The sequence below is a fragment of the Simochromis diagramma genome, unplaced genomic scaffold (genome assembly GCF_900408965.1).
Source record: "Simochromis diagramma unplaced genomic scaffold, fSimDia1.1 OVJJ01000612.1, whole genome shotgun sequence".
NCBI classification, from domain to species: domain Eukaryota; kingdom Metazoa; phylum Chordata; class Actinopteri; order Cichliformes; family Cichlidae; genus Simochromis; species Simochromis diagramma.
Window position 1 is genome coordinate 1,378,348 of NW_024387419.1, and position 24,175 is coordinate 1,402,522.

Genomic DNA, 24,175 nt, shown 5'->3' on the forward strand with positions numbered 1-24,175 from the left:
TGTATCGTAACGGAGGATGCAAAAACCTAGAGAAAAGTGGTCTGATTGGTCTGATTGTTCTGATTGTTTATTCTATGGTCGTGTTGTTGTGCTGGAGCCATAGATATACTCAGTCATGAAATTTGCCCGGAGTAGCTGGTGACCCTGCAGCTTCTAAGAATGTAAAGCTGTGACTTTGACGATTTTGCTACTTCCCGTATTGTTTGATGTGCTGACAGCTTTTCCGGTCCTGGCAACAAAAGCAGAGACCTCGCATATCAAGCGTACCTTGTGTATCTATGGCTACCTGCTTCTAAGAAAACTTTGTTATGTGTTGAAAATGTGAAAAACGAACTATGTTGTAAAGACTTCTTTTGGTAAGGCAGCCTGTAAAGTAAAATTGGGGTAATATAACCTAGACAATGAATTAAATGAAACTGTGTACTGCACACTAAAATCAACTGTAAGCAAGTATGCATGTAACTATAGCTAATAAATGGTGAACAAAACTGTGTGTGCTGTACTTTTGTTTTAGGTTTTATGCATTAGTCACAGTCCTGTTTTTTTTTTTGTGTCCCTTGTGGTTAACGTAGACACACTAATGGATCATCATTTGTAGCCCACCTTTGTTTTTTTCCCTCAGCCACATGTGAAAACACTCACCGCAAAACGTGCTAAGAAAACATCAGCATTACATCACTGTTCGTATGAGACAGGATGGAGCCTGCCATCTGAATGTCACAGCAGAAATCGAGACTCTTGAGTTGTGTGGTCGGTGTGGTCTTTTTCTGCTACAGACTCAGAGATGATCTTCTGCATACCTTGTTTGTAACAAGTGGTTATTTGAGTTACCGTTACCTCTTGGTATCAACAATGCATTTTCACGCAGTAAACTGCTGGTTGGTTGTGTGGAAAAATATCGATCCCAGCATATCAGTTGGGATCGAATCACTAGAATTACATTTTTTCCCCATTTTGAGGTTAGATTTTAGCAGGTTGTCCATAACCATGCCTACATGCCTAAATGTACTGAGTTGCCGCCATAAGATTAGCTGATTAGGTATTTGCTTATTTTCAAATTATCAGTTAACTTTAATCAATTTAAAATAAGATTAATAGTTGTATTTGGGCACGTTCAGTCTTCTATAACAGGAGGATATAATAGAGAGATTTTTATACATTGATAGTTGTTTGACATCCTGTGACGCACATGATTTGATGTTTTCTGGCATTCATTTCTCCTTAACATCAGGTCAAATTATGTGCATTTAAATTTTGTTACAAAGAAGCAAACCTTACCAGCCCCTCTCTCACAGAGAATCAAATCTGATAAGTGTTACTCAGCAGTATCTGTCATTTCACAGCAATGACGTAAATCCAGCCATCATCACTTTATGTTCTCAGCGCTGTGACACGCCTACTGCTGGTGACGCGTTTGGTCCCAGCGCCGTGCCGTTCTGGGCCATTGGCAGGGTGGAGGAGGAACCGATGGGTGCTGTTTTGGACAGAGGAGTCATTTTGGGGCACAGATGGTGACACAGCAGTGAAGGAAACAGAGAAAAAAAAAGAGAGCGAGAGACAGTTTAGTGGCAAAAACAACAAGCACTGCAGAAATGCTGGAATGATGAAGAGATAGCTTTTATTTAGGACTAAAAACCTACAGCTGACCCATGCTCAGAAACAGAAATGTCTTGGTGATGGATAGTCCTTTTGCTTTGTTCTTTGCTTTGTTTTTGCTCCTAATTTCAGTCAGGATCTAATTTTGGAATCAAAGGTCTATAAATAAAAAATGTGCTTGATGGAACCGGTTCCCAGGATGACTTGCACAGACTGTATTTAAGAGAGGACAAGTGTTTGAGTCCGTCCTGCGCTGAGATAAATAAATATTCACCACTGATTAAAATATCACCTTCTCTAAATGATATAGAGGCACATAAAACAGTACATAGTAGTCGTGTGAGCTACTGTTGGCATTATTTCTGTAGTTTTAAAGGGAGGACAAGGAGACCAAATACAGTTTTCAAGTGACAAGCAGTTTTTGTCGAGCTGCTCTGAGACCCAAAAAAACTACAAGGTAAAGAGTAACAGTACAGGTCAGTCAGTGGCGGTCCCAGCCTGTTTGGCGCCCTATGCGAACAATCCCTCTGGCGCCTAACCCTAACCCTATGACTATGACTGCACATTTACTCTGACATCATCCTAGTGCAAAGACAAGTGGAAGCAGACAAAAACAACAAGCACGCATGCTACAAACTTTACCCGAGTCATTTAGACAGCCGTTAGCACATGATTCTCCTTATGGGGACCTGATATGTTTAATATGCTGCTGAGAATATAGCCCAGAAGAAGCGTATAGTATAGCTTGTATTTTGGAAAGAGCCATTTCTCTGTAATAAACTCTCTTTTCCAAAGATGAGTGATTTCTTGATCAGATAGATTTATTTTATTTTATCCCTTTGTTGTTTCAGCAACATTAAATTTAAAAACTGTACTTTTGAGTTAAAATATATATTTATAATTTTAATAAATGACAAATTAAAAAAGGCATGAACATTTTTTTGTATCGAAAAAATATCGAACCGTGACACCAAAGTATCTAACCGAACCGAACCATGAATTTTGTGTATCGTTGCGCTCCTACTACATACCTAATTGTACCTCAAATATGAATTTTATACTATAGGTGGATGAAGAGTGTGTAGCACTATTATCTCACAGCTAAAGCGTCCACAGGTTCAAATACAACATCTGGACATTGGCTTTCCGTCTGTCTGTTCTCCCTGTGCCGGTGTGGGTTCCTCCCGCATCCCAAAGACATTCATGTGGTTAACTCATTATTCTAAGGTGGCTGTAGGTGCGAATGTGAGCCAGAAGGTTGCGGGTTCGATCCCCAGCTCTGTCTTTCTTGGTCATTGTGTCCTTGGGCAAGACACTTCACCTACCACCTACTGATAATGGCCAGAGGAGCCAATGGCGCGATATGACAGCCTCACTTCTGTCAGTCTGTCCCAGGGCAGCTGTGACTACAACTGTAGCTTGCCTCCAACAGCGAGTAAAATTGTAAAGCGCTTTGAGGGTGTCGAAAAGTGCTACACATATGCAATCCATTATTATTATGTATCATTAAGGCTGCCTCGACCTATTTGGTAATTTTGGCTGTAAAAGGGCCAAAAATCATATTATAAGTGAATTCTTTTGCCCCTTTTTTCAGAATACCCTCAGCTTTCAATATCTGGAAGTCATTTTACAGTATTGTATTGTTGTGACAATGAAACAACAGTTAAAAAATATCCAGGCCTTTTGGGGGCGTTGCCACTTCTCCACACCCGTCACTCTGCTCCATGAGTCATCAATTTTTACATGTGATTGGACCATCACAGCTTGTGCCCCCTAATGATGTACCGTGAAGTTTCGTAAAGCTCGTTTTCTTGTCTTTTAGTCACCATTTGAAATGTCTCTCTTGCCCAAATGGTCGAGGAGTTACGCTAGTGTGAAGCGCACCTAAGTGGAGTTGGCTTTTCTTTTTCCAGAGCAGTAGCTTGCAAACCGTTTGTGCTACCGTAATACACCAAATATCCCTGTAAAGCGCAGCTTCTCTTCTTTCAGTAACCAGGTGAATTTTTTTTCTAGCTCAAATGGTCGATGAATTACGGTAGTCCGAAGCGAACATGGTAAAACCTAGGCGAAGTCGAGTTTTCCTTCTGTGTTCACATAGCAGTAGCTTGTGAACGATTTGTGCCACAATGACAAGAGGTATGTTTGAAGGAATAAAGGTGAAGCTTTACAACCTAAAAATCCTATCCGGTCGTTAAGTCTGACGTCACTAGTCGTGTCTGGGCCTAAACTCCGCTGCAGGTCCATATATCAAACGATCACTATGGCATTACTGAGAGTTGAAAAACTGTCTAAAGTCTTTCATCTTTAATAAAATGATCAGCGTTCTGCTCTACCAGGTGTAACAATTGAGTTTAACATCCAGGCATCCATGAAAACGGAATTTATGACATTTAACGGAGTTAGAAGTTAGCAGGGAGTTAGCTCGCTAGCTTCTATCTAAATACAATATAGCATGTCCTGACTGCGGGGTTTTGGAAACAAATTAAAACGTACAGCTCTGTTATCACTTCCAACATAAATGAAGACAGAAAACTAAACAGCAGTGACGTTTGTAGGGTTACTGAAGTTTGGCTAGCTGGTATATAATGATGTGCTACGTGACCGCTAGCGACACAGCTATGTTAGCATAATATAAACAAGCTAACTTTTTTTCCACTCGATAAAAGTTAACGTGAGTGTTCTTGGTGGTCAGGAACAAATGTAATCGCATGGCAGGATGCTGTAAAAGGACCAAACTTCAGCCAGGAGAACAACTGAGATAATCCATCCACAATACGAGGTTAGTCATTCATATACTGCTGCATGGGCTGGGCTGTGGTTACATCCTAAGGTTTTAAAAACTGAGCTTAAATAAATGATTAGTGGTAATAAAAGCAGAGGGAGGTCAACAGTGATCACTGACTGTTTTAGGAGCTTTTTGAGATTAAATAGAAGAAAATACAAAACATTAAACATGTTAACAACACAAAAGCCATATTAAACGCAGACTACTTTAGGCCTGGAAGTAGGATCCGTCACGTCATCACTTAACAACCGGATACCAACTGTCAAGCATGGTGGTGGTACCATCATGCTCTGGGCTGTTTTGCTGTCAATAATACTGGTATATGGTATGCTTTTGACCATGTGTGGATTAGAGAAATTCAGAAAAATAAATTCAGACTTGTGCACCTAATTCTTGTTTTCTAAAGCCTATGTGTGCTGGCCAATCATCCCACCCTGGAAAACAAACAGTTCAAAGATATGATTAAAAGCCCAAAATTACCCTGACATTCATGCCCATGAAGGGTGGATGTAAACTTCTGACCATAACTGTACGCTGATTTCATCATTTGAAACTTTGGTCATGTTTAATATGTGCATGTAGCAGAATAGATATGACAATAAACAGAGGAAAACATAACAGGTTCTCTGTTGTATATAGCTGTGCTTTTGTAGCATTAAGGCTTCTCACACTTACCAAATCCCTTGTCCGTGCATCTGAAGGGGACTGTTTTTGTATGTCACAGTGGCGCCAAACAGCGAGAATTAAATCATGTCACATTTTTCAGGGTCACGTGTATTAGATGCTCCATTTACCAAAAAAATCATCAGTTCCTGGAAAACTTTAAAATATGCCAGATCAGTGACTTAATAACCTTCAGTTTTACATTAAGTCCACTCGTGAATCATCTCCTCGCCACATGGAGTAAGTCATCGTCACAGGCTCTATTCGAATGTTAATCAGTTTCATATCAGGCTCAGGATGTGTGTGCGTGTCGAGTCAGACACGACAGATGCGGGAACATCACCACCTTCTGTGCGCTCGTTTCTCCCTCGAACACATGCACATACATCGAGGTGATTTGCAGCATCCTGCAGCAGATGGTGGAGAGAGTGCTGTGACTCACTGAGGGTGTAAGGGTGCATACAGAGTGAGAAGGAGACAGTAAGGATAAGGAAAAGGGGAGAAGGGCTTTGCTTCGTGCTTGTTGCAAGAGAGCTGCTGTAATGACGTAAAAGAAGCCCATCGTGTGTGTGTGTGTGTGTGTGTGTGTGTGTGGGTGGATGCTGCGTCTTTTCCCCTAGTCTCCTGACTGCGCAGTACTCACCTCTGGCCACACGGCGGAGCTCTTCGCCTCCATGTGGAGACCGCATAGAGGTGAGTCAAGGAGTTTGAACATCACCTTTTAAAGTCTCACGCTGTCACCCACACGCTAGCAGGCGAACGTGTTTATCGAGAACTTAATTAAAGGTTAAACGATAAACACGCTCACCTGCGTCACCAATTCTGCAGCGCCGTTAATTATTTATCAAGACCCCACCCTTCAGCAGCACCCTCGCTACGGCTATCGTTGTCTCCAGGGAATACACCAACCTAAAGACGTGTAGATCACACAAATGTGTGTGTTTCTCTTAGTTTTTAGGTTGCCACACAAATACATATACACTTTCTCACACCTTTCCCACCATCCTGTCCCTCCGGGCTTCCTGTTTTCTTCTCCGGGAATATCAAACGTGTTTTTTGTGTGCGTGTTGCATCTTTTATTGGAATCTGTCCCTTCTTCTTTCCAGATCCCTCTTCTCCCTGCCGGGATATCTCGCCTTCTCTGCTGTTATGCAAGCAGGGAGTGGTTTAATAATTCAGCACCATCTTTTCTTTTTTATTCCCAGGCTTTCCTTCTACACTACAGTGACCTGCAATGTTGACTCATACGCACTCATAATCCCCACACACACTCGAAAACGACACCCACACACCGATAATGTCACACAACCTACAAAGCAATGACGTTACTCCACTCCAGAATTTTTTTTCCCCTTTTTTATTCTTTTTATTTTATTTGGCAAATTATTCTCCACTTTTTCTTCTTTTAATTTTTGCAGTCTTTTTTTTTTTCATTGTTTCTCTTTTCATTTATTTACAATAGTAAAAATAAATCTTTCTCTTCAAGGTTTTACATTCGACATTTACAAGTGCAATGTGTAACATGTCCATCTTATAAAGTGCATTTGTACTTTTTAATCATGAGCCGACCGTGTTGCCGCACAAACCCGAGAGGAGCAAAAATCAAAGGAAACACAGTAAGAAATCAGAAATCCAGGAAGAATGATCCAAGAACATCATATTAGCTCTCTGACATCACAGTATTGTTACCCAATAACACGCTCGGTGCTGCTTCTCATCGGGACCGACAGCATCGATGCGTAAAACTACGCCTTTTTCTGTCCGTGAAGGCCATACTCGGTCCGATAGAAAATTAGCTCTGTAATGGTTTTTTTGAAATCAATTGACAATCTCTGCCAGGTTGTAGGTTACAGAGGAGACACATTATAAGCCTGACTGACATTTGAGCTGGTCCTGCTTATTTGCTGTAGGCACTCGCCCCAAACCCTGCTTTTTTCAAAAAACCACAAATAAACAGAACCTTCATGTAAATGCTTGTGCTCACAAGAAAATAAAAGAGGCTTTAAAGGATGGATAAGGAGACTGTATATAAAAATAGACACACGAGAACGAAGAAAACAAAGACCGGCAATGTTTTTCTGTCTACCGCAGCAAGGTGAAGGTTTGCCTCTGCCCCCTGGTTCATTTCGACTTATTTACTCCCACCCCTCCTTTTTCTTTTCTACTCCTCTTTTTCTTTTTAATCTGCTTTCGGTGGGGACTATTTTTAGACGGCGCCTGACCGACTAGCTTCCGGCAGGCCACGGATAGCAAAATGTTAGACAAGAGAAAGAGACAGAGGGAGGTGGGAGGAAGGAGTTGAGGATGGCAAAGACGGGCTGAATGGAAAGAAGAGGAGGGGGAGTAAAAAAGATTGATAGAAAGAAATGAGGGGAAAAGGGTGTTTTCTAAAGGGGGGGGGGGGGGGGGAGTGGCAGGCGAGTGAAAGCAATGGGGAGGAGGAAAAAGTGAAGTTTTTTCAAACAGAGGAGGGGGTGTCTTTGAAACGACCTGCTCCCTTAGACACGACTCAGACAATATGACGTCACCGGAGCCCTGACTCTGTGACGTAAAACTGCTGCTCACGAACTCTCCGTCTCCCTGCCGATCAGTGCGATTGTCCCCCCCCCTTTCTTTTTTAACAGATAAAACCCTTCACTTTACTGCAATCTGTATCGAGGCTTGTGTTTGTCTGCAGTTAGAGCAAAAAATAAGTATATATAGGTCAGAAAGATTTACTGGTTCTAACGACTTTGCGTCTTTGCCCTCCGATTAACTTAAGATATATACAAACCAAAAAATAAGACACTAGAAAGTCAAAAATTATGGCACTTTTTTTAAGCATATCCGACACACAACTTTCCCCCCCAAAGAAACTTTTGACGTTTGTTTATAGGAAGAACACAGAAGAATAGGAAGAAACACACGCTCACAACAGACTCACAGCAGCGACCATGTCTTGTAACTCATGCCCTGATGAACATTACAAAAATATACATTTCTGTACAGCATTGCATAAGAAAAATAACACACACACGCACACATGCGCTCTACACGCTCACTTGTACGGTATTTCTTTTCTTTTTAAAAACTGAATTATAAGTCCTGTATAGCGGCTGACAAAAACCATTCTGCGTGTTTGTGTTTACAGTTAGAGTTGCTATGGTTCATTACAATTGGCTATGATCCCGGGCACACACGTTAAACCCACACACACACACACATACACAAACACACAGTGAGTGGTCGCTCCACTCCTGTCCCAGGAATGGTAGACTGAGTAGTGGCATATTCACAGATGAGTCTTATTAATTGTTAAAACAACCGCTTGATGGACATGCCAGATGGGACAGTTTATAAAATACATCTGGAATTCACAGCAACTGATTAGTTGCCGCTGTGTTTGGATTTCAGCAGGCTTGTTATATTTATATATAGCAATTAAATATATATTTATATTTAAGATTTTATGCACAGTTGGATCAAATGAACATTGTGAGTTTTGCTTTAGTTTTTTGGACACCCAAAAACTGCCTAAATAGTACTGTCAAAGTGCAAAACTGAAATCCTTAAATTTCAATCACAGCTTTTCAAATGGAGACTTAAGGTCACCAAATATTTAAACACACTGAGAATTATGTTATTTTAAAAAAAAAGAGAGAGAGATTATATATTTAGGCTTTCGTCACACAAAAAAGTAAAATTTATGTGGTTTTATTTCATAAAATATGTTATTAATATGTAACTTACTGAGATGCCGACATGCTAGCGCTAGCTGGCAACCTGCTAATGCCATTTAGTCACAATATTTCTCTAAGCATCTGTTTTCTTCATCTTTAATGGGCTGTTTACACCATGAATTTTTTGTTGTTTAAACTGTATATAATTCAATAGAATAAAAAGAGTTTGTGAAGGTAAAGAAGTAGTTGAAGGTAGCTAGCCTATTAATAGCTAGCAAGCTAGTTAGCAAGGTAGCTAACAGGATGCTAGATTCATGGATATTAGTACAGTACTTTTAAACCAAGATGGCTACAACACAAGGCTTTAAAACAGGACTTTTTTTTTTTTTTAAAGAACTCCTGCCAGGGTGAAGACTTTCAGAAACTTTGTTTCTGCGGCTACATGTGGACAAGAAAAACTGAGCTTTTGTTTCAGAGCATCAAAGATATTTATCTTTATCTCTTTAGCCATTATCTCTTTTCTGGACTCTGTTTATAGTAACCATTGTCCTTAATGTAAATATGTAAGAAAAACTGTGTGTGTTTCTGTTCTGTGTCCTGTGTACTGTTTGTTGTATATGTGTCTTTCTGGCTGCCGTTACAACCAAATTTCCCCTTGTGGGACAATTAAAGGATTATTCTATTCTATTCTCTATTCTATTTTATTGTTTGTGAGCTTCTGACTTGCCAACATTTCCATATGGTTAGGGTTATGGATATCCTTCATCATCTTGATGGAACTTGAGTACAGAGATATTTTTGGAAACAAACTTGAAAAAAATCCCTGTTTTTAAAGATATCCATGTGCATGTGGACGTAGACTAAGTAATGTGGCGTTCGCTAATTTAAAAATTTCCATGGTATCATTGAAATCCACATTTAGATATGTTGCTGTTTGGATTTAGGAAACTGTAGGAATGTCATAGCTTATACTAAGTCTACTTTTGATTGTTTCCACATTATGGCTCATAGTCAGATTCCCTATGGAGAATATGAATAGGATCAACACTTCCAGAAAGTCATTGCTGAGCTGTATTTGAGTCTTTGGGAAAATGGTCCTCGCCTCAGTTTCCCTGTGACCTCTGCAAACACTCTTCTTATGAGTTTATGGTCTCAGTTCCTAGCTTCAGGTCATAGTGAATAAAACGTGAATGCCATTTTGTAAATTTTGGTCATTCTTATATAGTTAAAAAAGAGAGTCATCCAGGATATGTCCATTGGTTGAAATCCTCAACATGTGTCATCAGCCAATGAGCCAATCCTTTACTAGGTTTCTTTATAATGGCAAGAGTTCAAAACAGGGTTTCATAAACCAATAGGTGATGTCACGTGGCTACATACATTTTTTACACTGTTTATGTTTTCCTGTTTTCTTCCTCATAAATAAGTGCTGAACAGATTAGAATGGTAAATGCTGGTGTTCCCATGCCGTATCTGGAGTCAAGACAATTTCAAATGTTGACATTTTTAGGTGGCCTTACAGAATCTAAAACAAGCCTCAAAATTTATTTCCCTTCAATCCAGTTCTGCTTCATGATTCTCTAATAGGTTTGATTAGCCTTTAAGAGGAAAGAAGATGAGTTTAAAAGCCACATCCCTGCTAGTGCAGGTCTTCTTTTACTATTACAATTAAAGGGCCAAACTGTACCACTGGCAACACTGGCCGTCTGTTAGAAACCGTACCGGATGTGACATTATCCTCACCTAATTTGTGACTGCTCTGCATGTCCCATCGAGCATATCCAAACACAGGTGACCAGGCAAGTCTCGCATATCATTGTGCATACAAGAGAACTGTGTGCCAAAAGGATCCGCATCAGTTTCCTGTGTGAAATAGATTCATTCAACTCTTGTGCGTGGATATGTTTCACCCTCCCTCGTGCACTGCTGCGGTTCACCGAGTGCCAAATTTCATCCACATCATGCTTCCAACCTCAGAGTAATTGAAAATATTTCACTTAATAATTGATGCAGGTGGTTTACCATTAGGCAGTTCCATCAATGCAGTGATTGAGCAAAAGAGAGAGGAAGGGAAGAGGTCGCACCGGCAACTTGTTCAACTGGTGGTTTTATAATTAAATTATCAAATTAGTAAAATGGCTGCAGATGCGTTTTATTTTTGGAGGTTTCTGTCTGCAGTAGATGAGCTAAGAATAGAAGTTGAGCATTTATTTACTCATTAGGTTTTCCATGCTTTTTAGAAAACCCCGACCAGGCAGCCAGGATCATATTTCTTTCCAATAAAACCCAATGTGCCATTTGTTGCCTTGAAACATTTACTTTGAGTTATTCTGCAAATCTTCCAAAGCCGATCGCTTCTCTTTCTCTCTCCATTTCTCGCTTGTGGCTTTTTGTACACAGCAAAACACAGTTGGACATTATTGCGAAGGAGTTTTTGTTGTTCCAATAAGGCCAAAACCAAACAAATAGAAATCAAAAGAAGACACAAGAGAGTCTGCCGTTTCCAAAGGAAATCGTTGACAGAAACTCGTGTGGCTGTTGTTCTGCTAACAACTGCTGCAAAAACAACTGATTGTTGCTTCCTGCCAAGAAAAGTAGAAAATACTTCTACTCTAAGCTTTAATTTACATCATAGAAAAAGAAAATACCTGCTTCTCCTGTGCGCCATTTTCAGAGTTTCATCGAGTACATGTGTGTTTTTTGCTTTCACGCCATAATGTTGTGATTTATTTGGTAGAAAGCGTTGAATTTGGAAGTGACTCCCTGTAGTTGCACAGTTTTTTTCCTGTGCTGAGTCTTACTGTTGCAGTTCGAAACTACAGCCCAGTTTCCATAAACTATTTTCCCAAAGCCAGCACACCTCCCACACATGTATATGAGCAGCATGCCAGCAGCTTAGTCATTGAAACTCTCTCCGAGGTTGCTCTGAGGAACACGAAAGTGAAAAGTATCTCCGTAGATCATTTAAATACAGATTGAGGTTGGCAATAAATCCCTTCTCCAATTCATCCTCACAGCATTCTCTGTACATTAGGCCAGCTCCCTGTACCATTACTGCTCAGATATTATTATCATTAGCTGGATTTACGGTGCATGATGCCCTTTCAGTGGGGAAATAACTTCATCCTGATTGGGTGCATGGTGGACGTGACCTGAGGTTGCGTTAAAGCGCGTCTCGCCTGGCGTTTCTATTTCACGCCACGTCACCTCACCTCTCTTGCTTCTCATTAACCTGCCGAGCCTTCAGAGGTGGCCCGCGGTGGAGCTACACTGCTTCTTCAAGGCGGGGCGAGACTGTGTGCATGTCTGCAGAAGGTACCCAGCTACTGCTGACAGGCTGCACATAGGGAAATTAAAATGGAAGCCAGAGAATTTTTCGCCATATGGTGCTTTGTTTCCTTCTTAATATATAGACTTTTGCCATTTCCCCTGAATCTATGACATACATCTATGAGTGTTTAAGCGTAAGCATTACAAATATTTAGCAATAATACAAAACACATCCATTCTTAATTTATTTTCAGAGGTGCAAGAATCGCAAGTATGACTTAAAACGTAGCGTAGCCGACCAAAGCTGCCCCCGATGAAAAACGACCTTTTCGATATGGATTGTGCTCAGCTCGGCTAATGTAAAATCAATTGGGCTGTGGAGCCAGAGTGCCGTCTAACTTTAGAGCCGCATGGCCAAAACAGCTTTATGGAGATTGCAGAAAAACACAGAGGTCCTGTTCGCCTCAGAAAAATATCAGCTGCTCTCACCTTTCCCGGTGACGACGGGAATTTCTGCTGATCGCAAACACGGGGACAGAGAGGACGGGGTCATGGTGGCATGGCAGGACCCCGAGTGGATTTTTTTGGATCATTTGAGCATGACTGGAGTAATTTTTTAAAGCTTCTGTTTTGATTGACTGACCCCTGGAAATATTTTAAGATTGATATCGAGGCTGATATTTAAATACATTCATGATTGTGCATTATAGACAGAGTTTCCATCAGAGAAGTAAGTTAGCCATTTTTCTGGATCTTTAATCACGTTTTAAAGTTTTTTGATAGTTTTTTATGTGTCGAAACATCAAACAACAAGAGCATGCTAAAAAGACACTTTGGCTAAAATAACAATTGTAGCTTTTATCTAAAAAATAATTAAAAACTGGCCTGGCAGGGGTCAAATTAGGCTTATAATATGCTGGTCTTAAACAATGCTGAGCTTTTACCATAGCTGTGTCTCAGATACTTCCATACTTTGTATTTCAAGCATAAAAGTAAACGATTTGCTTGACGCATATTGCTTTGAAGCTGACAGCTTGTAGGTGTTCCAGTATGCGGTTGCCTAGGTAACCCTCTAACTCATTTACTAACAGGTCATATGTGTCCTGTGTTCTTATTAGTTCACATTGGTAGTCCCTTCAGTCGCTCACCTGGGCTTTAAAAAAAGATTATCTCAGATCTCATCCACTTTACGTTGCTTGCAGCTCTTTCGCCCATAGTTGCTAAGAGTTGCTGAATTTTCTTTGCTTTCTATGGAGTGTGTTCACCACGTTGATGCGGACACTTCCAGTGTGTATACAGCTTAGGATGATAGATCATCAGAAATTTTGTAAACAGCAGAAAGCTGATAGATTGTAAGGAACTATGTCAGGCCAATTCTGACTGGCCAGCTAAATAGCTAGCAGCAAACATTTATTATGCACTTGCAGTACATGTGGTGTGGCGTTCTTTACCCTTCTTCTTCAAAATAGTCGCCATTTTTTCTGCGTAATAAAAGAACAGGACCCCTCAGAAAAAATCAATATATTAATACAACAATGACAGGCCAGCTAAAGAACGAGCAGCAAATCTTTAGTATGCTTTGATGTGGTGTAGTGTTATTTACACTTTCCACCCCAAATAATTGCTGCTTTTGCTACATGGTAGAAGAAATGGCCAAAACATTTCAGACAGCAATACGACAGAAAGGAAATACATTCCAAGCAACGATGCTAGTTCCCAATGCTAGCTAGCCAGCTAAATAGTATTCACGAGACCAACTTTGGTTTGCTTTACTTGTTCATGAGAGTTAAATCAATTTCTTTATTGCAGAGGAATCTTGTCGTATGTGCGGTCAGCTGCTAAGGGAGTAGTAAATGTTCACAGATTGCAGCAGCTAGTGGGATAATCACTGTTATACACTGACAGTGATACTGATGCCAATATTTGGTCATTTAAAAATCTGAAATTCCGATATATATTTAAAAAAAAAATTCTGTCAGACACATGAAATCTAAACAGACTTTTTAAACATTTGTTATATGTAGTTATTTATTTACCCGTTTACGCTCTGCCTGTCTCTGTCTGAATCAGTTGATTGTCGTATTTGTGGTGTTCCAAACACGTGTCGCCAACAGGTTACTTGCAGAGTGCCCTCTGGTGGACAAATCTTCAACACTTATAACAAGTTTGAAGTTGGAGTTTCTCCCATCAAATATTTGTTAAATTTTAATTTATCAGCCATTTTAAACAACAATAACATTAGATCGCCAAAAAGCTGATTATATCATCCCACTGATAGATCAGTCAGGCTCCGATCAATGTCCAGTCATCATTTCTGGAAAGTATACAGCTTGCTGTGGTCAGTTTGAAATAACATTACCCCGTTTAATTTTAAACACTATGCAAGTAAGGACATAGCATAAAATGCAAAGTGTATGGAAGTATCCAAACCGAGACATAAGGTTTGCAGATGTTAGCTATTGATACTAAGCATAAATGTCTTTTGTGCTCTCTTGTGCCACAGTGATTAACTAGCACTATTAATGTTGTTCTGCATGTCTTTTTGAAACTGAAGCAATCACATAACAGAAGAGTTTTAGCAAAACCAAATTTTTAAATACCTTTATCCATCCAGGGTTGGACAAAAGGGTGAAAGAAACTCCAATCATGCTGAAATGCTCCTTTAAGGCCCGTCTCACATTTCCCCATAAAGAGGGTGTAAAGAACAGCGTAGCCTACTTTCCGGCGCTCTCCCTCCCCGCAGCAGAGAGCATTCCCAGGGTAGCAGCGCTCTGCAGTGACGCTGTCCTTGGTGCTGAATTCAGCTCTCTCTGCTTCACAGTCACGGCACAGCGGCAGGCTGAGAAACCCATTTTTCTCCGTTGCGGAGCAGATTTCATTTCAACGCACCAAGGACAACACATGCCAGTCTAAATATGGAAATCCCTCTCTAGATTCTTCAAACTAGCCGGGCTTGTTTATGCATTCAGAGACTGGTACATTAGATTTCATTTCGGATTTGAATGTTTGAGGAGGGATGTTGTGTGATTAGCTTTTTTTCACTCTTTCCTGAAACTTGCATCAAAATGGGAAAAAACAAATAATAAAGGCTGTGCTTCTGGCATTGGGAAAAGGCTTAATGGGCAAGACTCAGCTACTTAATCTGCATCAGCTGAAGGAAACATTGCTCAAAATGTTTCCAGGGAGGAAATATTCTCGTTTTTTTACCAGGAGAAGGTAGCTCATTGTGAATTTTCAAGGTCGTTCCTTGTGTATATTTAGCTCATTGTATTTTTATCCACATGCCACTTAATTTCAAACACATCAGTTAAAACACAAACAAGTATTTTAAGACTGTTTCACTCCTTCTGATTGCATAACCATGCAGTGCTGCCCAGCCTCAGGACATGCAGAGATTTAGCAACTTTCTTCCTAAATCTCAGCTTCACATATATGCTACTCTTGAGAAGCAGGACTCACTTTTCGTGCCCTAACAGAGGCCAGTGGAAAAGTCACCTGACACTTCCCCCACAGCCTGCCTCAGCTCCCACAGCCATGATGAGGATACCTTAAACAGGTGTTTGCAGTTGGTTTCCACACCATCTCCATCCATGATTTTGGTTTTCTCAAGGCTACAAACTTTCATATCGTTTTTCTTTTTTTTGTTTTTTTTGACTATGCATCGTCCTCTTCTCCATCATCCGCCAGTGCCACATCTACAGCGGCCAGCTGAGTGTTCGCCATCAGCTTGCCCCGATATGAGAAGCAGAGGAAATCTCTTTCCTCTTTCCTCCTAGCCACCTCTTGTTCCTCCAACCCTGACTCGACCTCAAGCATCATACTAAGGAGACACCAACCTTCCCTGCTACACATCACTGGAGGTCCTGGGTCTTAAGGAGAGGTTGGAGGGGACACACCCACAGCAGGCCATCCATAGCGACTTCTGGATGTCTGGGTTTCGGAACGCATAGATGATGGGGTTGATTACAGAGCAGCAGGTGGCTGGGAGGACCGTGGCGTAGGTGTATATTACGGGGTAGCTGGAGTCAGCCACAATGGAGTACATGGCGAACGGCAGCCAGCATGCCCCGAAGGCACACAGGATGGCCGACAGTGTGGAGACACCTTTGGTGGTGGAGATGGCCACAAACTGGTGCTGCACCGCGATCTGCTGCGCATGGCGGAAGGCGATTTTGCAGATTTGAAGGTAGAGCTGCATCATGAGGGCAAAGACCAATAAGAAAGTGACGGCGAGCGCCACGGCGTTGTTTTTAGTGACCGGTCGGCAGATGCTGCACGTGCTCTCGTCTCTCAGACAGTTCCAGCCCAGTGCCGGCAACAGGCCGAGCGTGAGGCACGACACCCAGATAAAGACCACCATGACGTAGGTGAAGGTGACCGTCCGTTCAGTGTGGTAGGTCAGGGCGTTGTAGAGCGAGAGGTACCGGTCGACCGTGATGGCGAGGATGTTGAAGACAGACGCTGAGAAGGCCGAGATCAGCAGTCCAACGGACAGCAATGTCACGAACTCCACCGAGCTGTCGATCAGATAGGTGAAGACAAAGTTCAAGATGAGGCCCAGGCCGGCCAGGAGATCCGCCACTGCCAGCGATCCAATCAAGATGAACATGGGAGCGCGGAGCGTCGGCGTGTAGAACAGCACAGCGATCACCAGGGCGTTCTCGCAGGAAATGAGAGTCCCCGTCACGCAAAGCGCAATGTCCCATGGGCTGACTTCCTGAAGAGCGACGGCGGTGGTCGCTGGCCGGAGGTCAGGGGTCACAGTTTGCACTACAGGTTCTGACGAAGAGTTGGCGGGGTCCTCAACCAGGCTCCACGAGGTGGAGGAGTCGAAGGGGTCGAGGGGAGAGGAGGAGTTGAGGCTGCTACCGCCACCGCTACTCATGGCTGCCGCCGCGGCCAGGGAGAGAATCATAGCTGGAGAGAGGGAGGAGGGAGGGAAGAAAGGAAGAGGTGAGTCAGGAAAGAGGTGGAGCAGAGGTGCAGGCGTTTGTGTGCAGGAATGTGACATAGCAGAAAGATGGAAGCAGAGAGATGAGTTAAAAACACGATGGAAGAAGTTTTCAGAAGAAAGTGGAAGTGAGGACGAGAGGAAAGCAAAAAGAGTGGAAGAGGACGTGAGACGGGGAGAGGAGGGCAAAACAAACGAGAAAAGCAGGGAGGAGGCGGAGGAAGAGGGGGCGGAGGAGGAGCAGGGACGTGTGCTCAGCCATCCCGTTTCACAAAAGAGACCAAATAAGAAAATCACTTTTTTTTCATCCATTCAGAAACTCGTGAAAACGACCGAGCACTTTTACCCTCCAGCATGCACGTCATCAGCAGCTCGTGCACCACGCTGACAGGTAATTATCAGCAGGTGTGAACACACACACACATACACACACAAGGACAAGTCTTCCATAACTGGCAGTACTCTTCCTGCCATTTTGGCTTCAAGCAAACCAACACATACACCAAATAAACAACACTGTCAACAACAACAGTAATAACAATAACGAGAGTCTGGCTCGCTCCTACCTGACAGAGTCCGGACAACCAAAATCATCACCGACTCTGTCTATTTTTAGAGCGTCTCTAAAAATGGTGCATGACGTCCTGGGGCACGGCTGCCGTCCTATTCACCGGTGGCGTGTGTGAGCGCGAGCCCCAGACACGGGCACGTGCGCCCACAGTTTTCATTTAGAAAGCTGCTTAATTCGGATTCTGATCCACATATTTGCGGCTGCTGACGCTAATTTTAGCCCAGCAGCAGAGCAGCCAGCGCGCGCGCGCGCGCACGCACAGCGACACACACACACACACACACTCGCAGCCGCGTGCGCCAAAGAGAGATGTGGAGCTCCATTCATAAAAAAAAAAATCTGTCCCCCCTCCTCTCGCACCTCCCACCTCAACGCCCCCACTCACCCCTCCTCCCCCTCCTCTATTCTTCAGTCCTCTTCAGTCCTCCTCTCGCACGCGCGCACGCACGCGCACACACCGTCAATGACTGGAAACGTCCAGGGAAGGTCACCACCGTCCCCACCACCACCACCACCTACACCAGCATCAAAAGCCCCGCAGCTGAGAGGGGGGGGGAGGAGGGGGGTCTCACATCCCTGCGGTAACGGGGAGCTCGTGCGCCCCAGAGCCCAGCACACAGCACTCACGAGCCTTTTTTTTGTTTGTTTTGTTTTTTTGTTTTTACGCCCCTGCCGAGCCTCCAGCACTGAGGGCAGGCTGTGTGCAGCAAAGACAGAACAAAAGCTTAAATACCTTCATCGGTTTCATTCAGCTGCAGCAGTGCAGTCCCTGAGCCAGCGCGCGAGAGCGAGAGAGCGGGAGGGAGAGAGAAAGTGGGATGGATGAAGACCACGCCACACACACACAAACACACACACATTTACCCGCTCCGTGTCTTCTTCTTCTGCTTCTGCTTCTCGTATCTCTCTCCGTCCTCCTTTATTCTCCACTTCCCGTGAACGTGTTTTCAGTATTTTCTTCTTTCGGGGTTTCCCCCTGTCTCTCGCGCGCGCTTCTCCCCCAGTCAGCGGCGCGCGCTATATTCCTCCGTTGGCATGGTTATTAGCCTTCTGTCGGCTGCTCCGTCCTCGCGCTGCACATCCTCGGCCCCTCATTGGACGCGCTTGTCATTCTCCTCGTCTGACGTCAGAAGTCTCCGCTCCTCCAGTCACCGTCATCATGGTCTGTGTGTGAATCACGGAGAGAGGGAGAGTGGATTAACACATCGTCACCTTCACTGAGTTTATGTGTTTGTATGTAGGTCAGGTTTCAGAGCTCCTTATCGCCATTACTCTATCTTTATTAATATTGTTGTTGTTAAACAGCGGGGTGAGCGTGTAACTACCTGTGCCTCAGAGTTGGTGTTATCTGTCCTGGACTTGGAGGGGTGACTGAGCAACACTGTGCATCACACAGTGACTGATAACCCGCTCAAAAGGACAGTGGGAGACTTTGCTGCCTCCCACTTTAGGTTCTGCGTCACCAGGTGTGCTGATAGAAATAAACAAACAGCTACAATATGAAAATAAATTGCTGAAAGTGCATGTGCAAAAAGTACCTGTCTGTGTGTATGTGTGGTCTGCAGCATAACCAGTCAAACTGGCTGTTTGTGCTGTGCAATACCAAGTAACTAGTATTACCGATACCAATACCGATACTGATACGTTCAATTTACAAAGGTAGCTTGTGTAGTGTTGATCCGTGTGTCAAGATTTATGAGTGTTACTTTCCGCAGTAATTAGTTTATTAGCACTTAGTAATCTACAATAAAGCATATAGTTTTAAACAGGGTTTTTAGCCCAGCAGTCTACATATTGAACCTTCAGGATTAAATGAAGTATCAATCCTATCGCGCTAGCATCGATCCATACTATTGATATCTGGATCGAGCCACCCACCTCTAAGTAAGGATGGGTACCGGTATCCGGTGCCATAATGGCACCGGATACCGGTACGTGTGTTTTTGCATTTTGGATTCTTTTCTTATGATGATGATGATGATTATGAATCTATGTTTCAGTTATTCTTGGTTAGGGATTAGTTTGTGGGTTTTGTGATCTCATGTTTATTGCAGGTTTAGTTCAGTGTCTAGTCTGTCTCAGTGTCGTGTCTGCGTCTTTGTGCAGTGTTTTCTTGTTTCCTGTTTTATTGTGAAGGTCTGCATCTCATGTGAGTGTGTTCAGTTTACCTCCGTTGTCTCGTCTCGTTAATTACTCCCAGCTGTGTCCACCACCTGTGTGTAATTTCCTGTGTTTCTCTGTGTGTATTTAAGTCGTGTCTTCTGTCATTGTAGTTGCTGGTCTGTCTGTGTATCCACCATGTCTCACTCGTGTGTTTTCCCTGCTGTCGACCGTCGACCGTCGACCGTCGACCGCCTCTGCTCACTCTCATTCTTGTTCATGTCCAGTAGTTAGTTTGTTCCCAGTATAGTTTAGTCCTTCCTCCATTTGCCATTTGTCCATTTTTATTTTGTGTTTAATAAACCACCTTCACACCTTTACAAGTGCCTGCATTTATATCCTCCTTTATTACTTCCACGCGGCTCATCTCACTCGCTGTGACAGTACGGACCAGCCAAATATGGATCCAGCGGCATTCAGCCCACCCAGGGAGCTTCAGGAGGCCGTTATCGACTGCTTCAAAATTAATCAACCGGTGGTTAGAGCATGAGGGAGAAGCGTTTCTTTACACTGTGGAAGCCAACCTACAACAGCTTATTTCCGGTTATCCCTGGCTATTGGACTCAGAATTTCGTTCTCCACGAGCTTCACCTTCACCCCCCCGACCGCTACCGCTCGCCCGCTCGCTTCAACGGAGGACATGCCGTCCGAACCGCCGGACGAGGAATTACCCGGCCCGTCAGAGCAGTCTCCGAGAAAAAAGCGACGTTAGCGACGTCGTTCGCACAGCCGGATGTCGGGACATGTAAACAACCAGCAGTGGTGAGTGAGAGGGACACTGTTTCTGCTTTGTCAGATACAAGGACTATTTATTCTGGGGCTATTTTTTTGTGTTTCCACCGAAGATAATAGTGGTTTTTCTGTTTCATCTATGGCTATTGCTTCAAAGACTGTCTTTCCTGAGCCCACGCTCTGTGTTAATGATTGTTTCCACTCTGTTGTTGCCAAGCATGGAGTTACTGAGCCTGGCATTATGAATTTAGAGAATGGAAATGTTTGGGACTCTTTTTCACCTGCACTGGTCCATTCAGGGGAAGCTGTAAACCTCACTGAAACAGTTTTTCCTGACCATGTTCTCCCATCCACACTTTCACCACAGTCTAACATTGGGTCTGTAACACAGTTAGCAGTTCAGTCAGCAGCCCAGCTGCCCGCAGTTCGGTCAGCAGCCCAGAAGCCCGCAGTTCGATCGGCAGCCCAGCTGCCCGCAGTTCGATCAGCAGCCCAGCTGCCCGCAGTTCGATCAGCAGCCCAGCTGCCCGCAGTTCGATCAGCAGCCCAGCTGCCCGCAGTTCGGTCAGCCACTCCACCACCTCTTACACCTCCGCTACCATCGCTACCTGTAGCTCAGTTGCCACTAGTTCAGCAGCCTACCCACTCATTCATTCAGTCACCATCCTCACCGTCTCATTACGAGCAGGGAACACACTTCACCACTGCACCTGCTGGATCTCTTAAGCTGGCCATCTCAGAGACAGTCACTTCCTCTAGGGCCTCCCCAGAGGCTGGGTGTCAGTCACCAGCCAAGTCTGGACCCCTAGAGGTCAAGACGCCAGCGCCAGCAGCTCCACCGGAGAACTCACCAGAACAGTCTCGGCTCTCAGCACCCCCTGAGAGTTCAAGTGAGTTCACCCGTCCGCCTCCGTCCTCTGCTGAGTGTATTAGGGAACACTTTCTGCCCTCCGAGGACTGCATCCCACTGTTGCTGCCTGAGTCAAGCCACTGTGCTGCTCAGAGGTCTCTGTACCTGCTGCTTCAGTGTCTGTCTCCACTGGAGGGCTCGAGGAGCCCGTCCAGTCTCAAGCCACGTTAGCTGGGGGTTCAGGTGAACCCAGCCAGCCTCAAGTGTCGTCAGCTGGAGGGCCCGAGTCGCCCGTCCAGCCTTATGCCTCGTCTGCTCGGGGGCCCAAGGAACCCGCCTGCAGCATGGCCGCCTGCAGCATGGCCGCCTGCAGCATCGCCATCGCCGCCTGCAGCATCACCGCTGCCGTCAGGTTCCGTGTATGGGGAAATGTACGCCGACCGAGACGCTCTGGCAGAAATCATGTAATAATAGCAGAGTAATAGCAGTGGAAGAGGACCAAGGCAACAAGACTTCATCAGATGAAGGGACAGAGAATGCTGAAGGCGCTGAGGCAGGACCTGGAGCTGACTCAGACACAATGCCTTTGTGCTCAGGTAAGTCAGTGACTAGAGATCCAAGGAAAGGGAAGAAGCCACATGGGCCAAGACAAGGGCAGTCAGTATTCCAGAACAAAGGAGAGTCCAAAATGCAGGAAGGAAGTGAACTTCAAGGATAGCCCAGATCACCCAGAATTGTCTATGCCCCTGATAGTGGGCCCAAAACATGAACCAGTCTATCGAGCGTACAAGGTAGGAAATGGAATCAATGGTCAGGCGGGCATTGGACAATGCTTGGTGGCAAGCCACCCAAATTCCAAATGTCTGGTACGCACCAACCTGTAAAACATATTGTATCACCTGTTTGTCAAACGACGCAGTGATACTAGAACACCAAGAAATATCGAGAACACATGGCAGAGAGAGAACTGATCACCCTGACGCGGTTGCTGAACTTTCAAAGCTGCCTGTCACACTGTGGTCTGCAGGACCCACGGACGTGGGCCTAGCTACCTGTTCGCCTGTGCTGTTCCAGCTCGGAGGCACCAATTAACAGACCGCACTACAGACACAAACCTGAAGCAGAGGTGGGATTGCAGAAACCATTGAAGGGCTATTCAAAGTAGGAGTGCTTGAGCCCTCACAATCTTTTTGGAACACACCAATTTTGCCGGTGGAAAAGCACGGGACAGGAAAGTACCGAATGGCACATGACCTGAGAGCCATTAATGCCCTACTGCGTACTGACACTGTGCCCGTACCAAACCCTTACACAGCTCTAACGGCCATAACGTGGGACCAAAAGTGGTTCACATGCATTGACCTAGCTAACGCGTTCTTTTTTCTCCCCTTACACGAGTCGCTGAGGGACATTTTCTCAATTACATACAGGGGCCGGAGGTTCAGATACAAGCGTTTGCCACAAGGGTTTGCGCTCTCCCCAGGCATATTTAATCAAGCAAGCAAGCAATTTATTTATATAGCACTTTCAGATCAGCCCCTAGCTGAACACAAAGTGCTGTACACTTGACATGCCAAAAATGATACATTGAACATGTTAAAGAATAAGAAAAATAATAATAATGGATTGGATTTATATAGCGCTTTTCAAGGCACTTTACAATGCCACTATTCATTCACTCTCACATTCACACAATGGTGGAGGCAAGCTACGGTTGTAGCCACAGCTGCCCTGGGGCAGACTGACAGAAACGAGGCTGCCATATTGCGCCATCGGCCCCTCTGGCCAACAGTAGGCGGTAGGGTAAAGTGTCTTGCCCAAGGACACAACGACCAGGACAGAGAGCCCGGGGATCATACCAGCGACCTTCCGGTTACAGATGCGCTTCCCAACCCCCTGAGCCACGGTCACCCCGTGTTATTTTTATCATAATAATAATAATACATTATTATTATTATTATTATTATTATTATTATTATTATTATTATTATTATAGTCAAAGGAGCTTGCAAAGAAAAGCGTCTGGACTTCTTTAAGTTGCTTGAAGACATTTCATCTCTCATCCGAGAAGCTTCTTCAGTTCTAAGGTCAAATGGTGGAGAGTCCCAGATTTAAACCTAGTGGGAGTATCCCCCCACAGAGGGACAAAAGGACCCCCTGATGATCCTCTAATCGCCTGAGCCAAGGTGTGAAACTGGGTGTGGGTCCCAATCAGCCAGAGTTTCGGGTGAGTTCATTGTGAAACCTGGCCCCACCTTATCATGCGAATTCCTGAGGTTAGATGGCCCAGGATGTGAGTGGGCTTTAAGGCATCTGGGGAGGGAACTCAAAACTGGATTGTAGATGGCAGAGAGTTGGTGTCGTAAACCACCGCCTCTGTTCAAAGATGGTCGCCCACAGTGGACATAGATGGCTTCTTTCACTCCTCTTTCAAACCATCTGTCCTCTCTGTCCAAAATGTGAACATTGGCATCCTCGAAAGAGTGTCCTTTATCCTTAAGATACTTATAACATTGCAAAACACCTTGCTACCATCCTTGCTCCTCTCGTGGGGAACACCCCACACCACATCAAGAACTCCACCGACTTCACTGACAAGGTCCAGAAACTTACCCTGGATCCAGATGAAACGATGGTGTCCTTTGATGTAGTCTCTCTCCTCACTTGCATACCCACCACGGAGGCCGTGGAGACTGTCAGAAAACAACTACAAGAAGACATCTCCTTGGAAGACAGGCCCAACTTCACACCCGATCAGATTTGCACACTGTTAGACCTCTGCCTCACCACAACATACTTCAAATACAACGAAGGCTTCTAAACTTGGTCAGTCCCAAACCTAAGTCGGTCATAGGAAGTTCACAAACACAACAGGGCAATTGGGGAACGGGTCGTCAACTGTAGGACCAGAGGAGCAAGAACCAAAAGGGAGAAAAGT

At 44.2% G+C, this 24,175-nt stretch overlaps 1 protein-coding gene across 1 annotated transcript; it reads right to left on the reverse strand.

Moving 5' to 3' along the window:
* Positions 1-6,859: 6,859 nt before the first annotated feature.
* gpr185b (G protein-coupled receptor 185 b) lies at positions 6,860-18,340 on the reverse strand. The gene is made up of 2 exons (XM_040012534.1): positions 18,229-18,340; positions 6,860-16,890 (listed from the first exon to the last, which is right to left on the reverse strand). Exon 2 carries the CDS (start codon positions 16,886-16,888, stop codon positions 15,818-15,820), a length of 1,071 nt encoding a protein of 356 aa, XP_039868468.1. The 5' UTR covers positions 16,889-16,890; positions 18,229-18,340; the 3' UTR covers positions 6,860-15,817.
* Positions 18,341-24,175: the final 5,835 nt, after the last annotated feature.